Here is a 7,357-nt window from a genome sequence, read left to right as displayed (position 1 = left end):
AAAGCTTATGCTCAAATAAATTTGTTAGTCTCTAAGGTGCCACAAGTACTCCCGTTCTCCCTGTTTATGATGGTTTTCAGCTTTGTAAGCTTTTTTCGTTGTTTTTTTTTTAACCTTTGAAATAGCCGGAGTATCCGATTTTTCTGACATGTTGGAAGGTCTCAGAAATGTTTACTATGAACTCCTAACAGAAAAGGAGTGAGGATGATAGTTCTTTAACAAATGCTTATGTTAATTAGTCATTCCCATTGCTAACCCCAGGTATTCCAAAATCATGAGTCAGCCCTGAAGAAATTATGAGACTGGTTTAGAAATAATAAATTCTGGGTTCTATTTCTTTGCCTTCTGATTTTTGAAACTCTAGGTTATACACATTTTCAAGCTTTTCTCCACAACCACCATTTAAAAAAAAAAAAAGAAAGCGGAGATTCTCAATTGACTCCACATGCAGGGGCTTTAAGAGAAACACCAAATATTTCGAGACTTGTGATAAAATTGTGAGAGTTTGCAATGCTGCATTAAGGTTAAACAGGCATTAACAAAAACAAAGAGAGTTTTAAATTCTTGTACCTTTCAATTGCTCAGCTTTCACTCACTTGGATCTTGTGATGTCACCATTTCACTAGTTCTCTAGTCATTATTGACTAGAGTTTTCATTCCATCTTAGATAACATCTGAATTTATAATGTAAAAACAAGGCTGGAAAAAGAAATAATAATTAGGAAAGCCTTATAGCTGACCTTTATACTGCATAAAAAGCTAAAAGAGTCATATGCCTATTTCCCCCTCTTTATTTCCCCTCTATCTTTGATAAGAGAGGCCAAATGATTTGTTAACGTCCACACAGTGAGTCACTGGAAAAAAATCAAGAATAGAAATTTCTTCTGACCAAGCTGATATAAACAGTTGCATCCACAACATTCACTGAGTAACGAATTAGTTCCTTATATTGTTCTTGTGTGATTTCCTGACTGAATACTGAAAAAACACTCTCTTGTATGTTCACATCAAATGCCTACTCAGAAAAGAAAAAGCCCTCGGAGCTTTCTTTCAAAGGGAAATTCCAAAATATGTTTAGGCGCGTACTAAGAAATGCAATGTTTTCTTGTGTGATGCCACATAAGCCTTATCTCGCTAATCTTGGTTTCTGGTATTTGGTCCTTGCAAATCTTCTGTGCTCATTTTGGGTCATTCTCTCTGCCTTGTTAATATCTAACTATGTCTTGGAGTTGTTTGAAATTAATGTCTGTAAAGTGTTTTGAATACAAAATACTGTATAAGTACAGTCGAACCCATTTATGTCGACCTCTTACCCCTAACCCTTGTTGGTTAACTTGCCAATCCTATTAAGTCGACGGTTTACAAGTGGAACCGCCAAACTCCCTCTTTGTCTTATGAGTTTCTCATCCGTTATGTCGATTTGCCGAACCCTAATATCTCGAGCCCGTCCCCGACCCACCGTGTCCCCAGCCGCCGGCTCCCCGGCTCTCCAGCCGCGCGGTTCCCCAGCCGCCCGCTTCCCGTGTCCCCAGCCGCCCGGCTCCCCGGCTCCCCAGCCCCGCGGTTCCCCGCGTACCTGCCCGCCCGCCGGCTCCGCTTCGCCGCCCGCCCGTCCGCCTGGCTCCGCTTCCCCGCCCGCCCCCGCATACCCGGTCCCTGCCTGTCCCCGCCCGCCTGGCCCCGCATACCTGGTCCCTGCCCGTCCCTGCCTCACATACCTGGTCCCGGCTTCTCCTGCCGCCCGCCCGCCGGCTCCGCTTCCCCGCCCGCCGGTCCCCGCTTCCCCGCCCCCGCATACCCGGTCCCTGCCTGTCCCCGCCCACCCGCCCGGCCCCGCATACCTGGTCCCTGCCCGTCCCCGCCCCACATACCTGGTCCCGGCTTCACCTGCCGCCCGCCCGCCGGCTCCGCTTCCCCACCCGCCGGTCCCCGCTTCCCCGCCCCCGCATACCCAGTCCCTGCCTGTCCCCGCCCGCCCGCCCGGCCCCGCATACCTGGTCCCTGCCCGTCCCCGCCCCACATACCTGGTCCCGGCTTCGCCTGCCGCCCGCCCGCCGGCTCCGCTTCCCCGCCCGCCCGCCCCCGCTTTGCCGGTCCCTGCCTGTCCCCGCCCGCCTGGCCCCGCATACCTGGTCCCTGCCCGTCCCCGCCCCACATACCTGGTCCCGGCTTCTCCTGCCGCCCGCCCGCCGGCTCCGCTTCCCCGCCCGCCGGTCCCCGCTTCCCCGCCCCCGCATACCCGGTCCCTGCCTGTCCCCGCCCACCCGCCCGGCCCCGCATACCTGGTCCCTGCCCGTCCCCGCCCCACATACCTGGTCCCGGCTTCGCCTGCCGCCCGCCCGCCGGCTCCGCTTCCCCGCCCGCCGGTCCCCGCTTCCCCGCCCCTGCATACCCGGTCCCTGCCTGTCCCCGCCCGCCCGCCCGGCCCCGCATACCTGGTCCCTGCCCGTCCCCGCCCCACATACCTGGTCCCGGCTTCGCCTGCCGCCCGCCCGCCGGCTCCGCTTCCCCGCCCGCCCGTCCGTCCGCCCGCCCGGCTCCGCTTTGCCGGATCCAGCCACGTGCAGGCAGCGTGGTAAGGGGGCAGGGAGGGGGTGGGGGGGTGGATAGGGGTTTATCTCGATCATTGGTTATCTCGACGGCTTTTGGCAAACCCCTAGGCCGTCGAGATAACAGGGTTTAACTGTACTAAGAAATTAATTATTATTATTTTCATTATTGAGGCCATATAATGCACTCCTTTTTTTTTGGTATTCTCGATGGCCCTGAAAGGGGATAGATAGTGTGTTTGCACTCAGGAATAATGTGGATGTTCCTGGGCTCCGCGTTTTGCACAAGATTTTCTTTCTTTCTTTCTCATTCTGACATTTGTGTGTTTCTACTGTCTGATAAGGTAGCCAGAGAAATAAGGAAAACAGCTGGACTGATCTACACTATACAAATTTGACTGCATTTGAACAGTATGAATAATCAAGTTAGATGATGTACTACTGACCACTATAACGTAGCATTTGTAGGACACGTCTGAACATTGTCTATCCTGGTCTACGTTGACTGCTGAAGCGTAGTCAGCATTGTGTCATCTAACTCAATTGCTCACAACCATGTTCCAAGACAATACAGTTTTGTGGTTTTGTGCTGTAGACATAATCAGCATTATAAAATATCTGTTTTCAACAACACAAGGGCAGGAGAGCCTTTTGAACCGAATATATTAACTACATATAAGAATTAAAGAACTGTTTAAAATGCTCAATGTGTAGCCATGCAAATAGGATGGAAAAGAAAAAAAAATTAGGTACCCAGGGATCATGAACTTAATTGAATGAGTTCTGATGTAGAGATATAATTGTAAATGTATTATACAAGGTATTGATAATTATTATTTACTTGCCCATTGATTTCAATGGAAGTGAAGAGCCTAAATACCGTTGAGACTCTGGGTCTTCTTTATGAGTTCAGAGTGCCCTAATGTATGCTAGTTGCTTCACAGAAGAAAGTGAAGACAGTCCTTGTCTGGAAGAGCTTATGTCTAAGTTCAGGCATGGCATGTTAAAAAAGAATCATAAACTGACAGAGGAAGAGAAAAGAGGAAGAATGGACAAGGTTGCAAAAATAGGATTATACAGTTCATTGGTAAGACACTTCTTGGTGGACCTCTTAAGTTTGGTATTAAGGGTTTTTTTGGTTTCAAACTTTTGGGTTTCACAGCGGATGTCTGAGAGAAACAGGATAAAGCCACACCTGACGTGCCAATAATGATATTTTACATCTGAACACACTGCCTCTGAGGAACTGTAGACAGGGTCTCTCAAGTTACAAGGGGTCTCTAAGAAGAATCTGTGAGACAGGGCACTGAATGGAAATATGGAATTGTCACAACCAGTGTGCTCTAGTACAGGGGTAGGCAACCTAAGGCACGCGTCCTGAAGGCAGCACGTGAGCTGATTTTCAGTGGCACTCACACTGCCTGGCCACCGGTCCGGAGGGCCTCTGCATTTTAATTTAATTTTAAATGAAGCTTCTTAAACATTTTAAAAACCTTATTTACTTTACATACAACAATAGTTTAGTTAAATATTATAGCTTTATCGAAAGAGACCTTCTAAAAATGTTAAAATGTATTACTGGCACTCAAAATCTTAAATTAGAGTGAATAAATGAAGACTCGGCACAGCACTTCTGAAAGGTTGCCAACCCCTGCTCTAGTAAGAGGAAAAGAGCACTTTAGTCATGGCAGATTTTCATGTAAATTAATCATTGTTTTATCATTCAAAGTGTTCTTTTCTTTGTGAGGTCCTCTGTTCTATGTTTCTCAATGACTTACAGATCTAATGTGCTCAGCCCATAGAGAGGGCCAAATTTCACTTCCATAGGGGCCTGCAATTGAATTGTGAGCATAAATCAATACCTGAGCTTCTGACTACTCGATTGTAGGTGCAAGTCAGGTAATTAGAGAGGTGAGTCTAAGACTTCCACCGGGAATTCATTATACATTTTGTGGGTGCATTTGACACCAATGCAAAAGGAGACCAAGCCTCATCCCTTTTCAGAAAGTATCTAATTGTTATTGTGTATTAATTAACAGTACAGTGCCCACAAGCATAAATGTGTCACACTACAGATAAGAAGGCATGAGGCAAAATTTTCTCCTGACATAACTCTATTGAAATCAGTAGAGTTTCACCAGCAGACAATTGGTCCATGGCATCTGCTGCAAAAAAACTTAGAGCCTAATTTCACATGTGACACAATGAAAGGGGCAACAAAACTGTGTGGTTGGGGTAGGGAGGAAGGCCAAGGGGTTACAGCTATAAGAATCCATAAAAACTTACAGCTGTAATGTGCATGTTATAACAGATACAGGATGTTTTAAATGAGGGGCCAGGTTCCTTGCACGGACACATGCTTGACAAGGGAGAGGTCATCCTAACCCTGGCCCTGATGAACATTAGAGCAGTCTTTAGGCAACTCTCTTGTATGGTGAGCTAAGAATTAGCATCATGGAGCTCTGTTTTGTCCCCACTCCTCCCTAAGCAGCTACATGACCCCCTATACCAGCATGTGGTGGGGTCAGCTGGCATAGGCGCCAGCTCTTCTGATTTTATGCCAATGGAGAATTCCCCTTTGCTGGGGGAATTCTCAACTGGCCATTTGTGGTCAGTTTATGTCTCCTTTGCACCACTCGGAGCACAAAGCGGATGGAGCAGGGGCTGAGATGTATCTGTCCTAAGACAGATAAGTAGGACTTCGTAGAGGGACTTTCCTAGCTGTACCCTCTTTATTGAAAGAGGAGACTTACTCATCACTGACAGTGCCAGGGAGTTAAACTGCATTTCCTTAAGAGACCAGAAATTCTTCATTTGCTATGCCCGAGCGACTGTTGCCTACTTCACAATATCTAAATGCACTTTTTCTACAAAGGAAAGGAAACATTAATGGCTCATACTAGATAACAGCTGAAGCAGTCCCTTAGTCAATAAGATGGAAAAATTGAATCCTCACTGATTAAAGGCATTAAATGCATGAAGCTGAGGGTGATTGCCAGCTTTTTTTTAATTCTGTCCCTCACTGTGTATAGGTTTAGCGTTTCAAACACAAAGGGCCTGATGAAAAGGCCATTGAAGTCAATGGAAGCCAATAGGCTCTGAGGCCCAATATGAATGTAAAGTCAGATAGTTTTATTTCTGCATTTCACTCAGTCATTAAAATCTGCACTAAGAAGAGGAGTCTGTTTATGCCACCCTTAGCTCAGGAGGTGCTCCTTGAGACTACAGCAGGCACATATGCAGCCCAGCTGCAGCAGCAGATGAGGTGCTGGTGTAACCCTTGGTCAGGATGTCTGGGGCCTCTGGATCTAAAAATGTAGGCCTTTACCGGTTGAGCTAAAGAATTAGCATTTTTAGCGGTCGTAGCAGACTCATAAACTTCTATATGTGGGAAGCTACTATGGGACAAAAAAATGCCACGCTATAACCATTGGGTATGCTGTGGAAGTTTTGTCGGGAGGTAGTTACTGCAGGTACAGTTATCCTGAATACACACACACATCTTTGGTGCAAAGGCACACAATGCAAGTCCTGCAGATACCCCAGACACCTTAGCACCATGAGTGTAATGTGAGGTGTAAACCAGATCCCACCTCGTGGCCTCCAGCAGCTTGTCTTCAGTTCCCTCTTAGTCCTTCACAATAATTTACACTCAGGTCTGAATACTTCAAATAAGTTTTATTTGGGGTTTTATTTATTTTGTCTTCTCCCAAATAGAGCTCTTTTAGCCCATGGGCCCAACCCTTCTTCTCCTTTGTTCAGGAGTCCTTCTGGGGCCTGTCTCTAAGTTTATGGAGGTTTCTTCAGCTTGACCCAGGAGTCTGACAGCCCTCATTCTTTGGGCTGAGTTCAGGCCTGTTTTTTACTTAGGCTGATACAGGTCAGTAGATAGCAACCTTCCCTTGTTCTAAAGAAAGATGCAGAATATACATTGCTCTCTTTCCCAGAGCTTGTCCTGGTTGACTGGGAGAGACAGGAGCTTCGCCCTCCCCTACATTACAGGGCTCCTGGTCCCAGGCCCTTAAAATGACAGTTGCCTGCTGTGACGGAATGCACTCCGAATTCACACCCTACACACTACTATAACAGTCTTTCTACAAAATATGCCTCGTAAGGTATCACTTGAAAACTAATAACTTGCTGGTCAATAATATCATGGTGAAATTTATGTAGCCACTTTACATATAAAGTTATGAGCGTAAGCTGAAATCATGACTGAAGTGTGTTTACCAGACAAGTCTGGGGAGTGGGTAAACTTGTTTCTCAAAGACAAAGGACAAATTGATGCCTCTAGCCAGGTGTCATCAAAGCTGATGGGCCATCACCTATCAAATGGCCATTCTTTGGCAAGGGATGGGGGCAGGAACAAACAGATCTGCATCTTAGCAAACAACAGCATACAACCTCTCCCCCACCAGACTCCATGTCTCCTTTGTCTCAGCTAGAAAGAAATTTATCTCGGGTTCACTCTCAGGAAAATGCATTTCAAAGAATGACTGTATTATAAAAGTGAGGGGCAAAAGCACCCCAAGTTCTCTCTCCTTTTCCATCTCTCTCCACCACCTAAGAAGACAAAAGAAACAGCCTATGGACTTTGGAAGCAAATCCTGGCCAGAGAGTTTGGTCAGCAGTGTACTGAAACTGTTTTAAGGGACTTCAGCTTGAACCAAGTCTAGTTTGTGAAGTTTAGAAAGCGTTTTATCTTTATTTTTCTTATAACCATTTCTGCCTTTAATACCTCATTACTTGTACTCATTTAAAATCTCTCTCTTTGTAGTTAAATAGACTTGTTTTATTTTTTTAATCAA

At 46.3% G+C, this 7,357-nt stretch overlaps 1 protein-coding gene across 1 annotated transcript in view; it reads right to left on the bottom strand.

The window, feature by feature from the left end:
• Nucleotides 1-27: 27 nt before the first annotated feature.
• The window catches only part of LOC123375794 (uncharacterized protein C1orf112-like), a 51,963-nt gene continuing 44,633 nt past the window's right edge, over nt 28-7,357 (bottom strand). The window contains exon 12 of the mRNA XM_045027065.1: nt 28-699. Within this exon, the coding sequence (XP_044883000.1) occupies nt 681-699 (19 nt within the window). The 3' untranslated portion in view covers nt 28-680. The remainder of the gene's footprint in view (nt 700-7,357) is intronic.

This window comes from Mauremys mutica, chromosome 8, assembly GCF_020497125.1.
Source record: "Mauremys mutica isolate MM-2020 ecotype Southern chromosome 8, ASM2049712v1, whole genome shotgun sequence".
NCBI classification, from domain to species: Eukaryota; Metazoa; Chordata; order Testudines; family Geoemydidae; genus Mauremys; species Mauremys mutica.
This window is presented reverse-complemented; position numbering and strand designations above follow the sequence as displayed.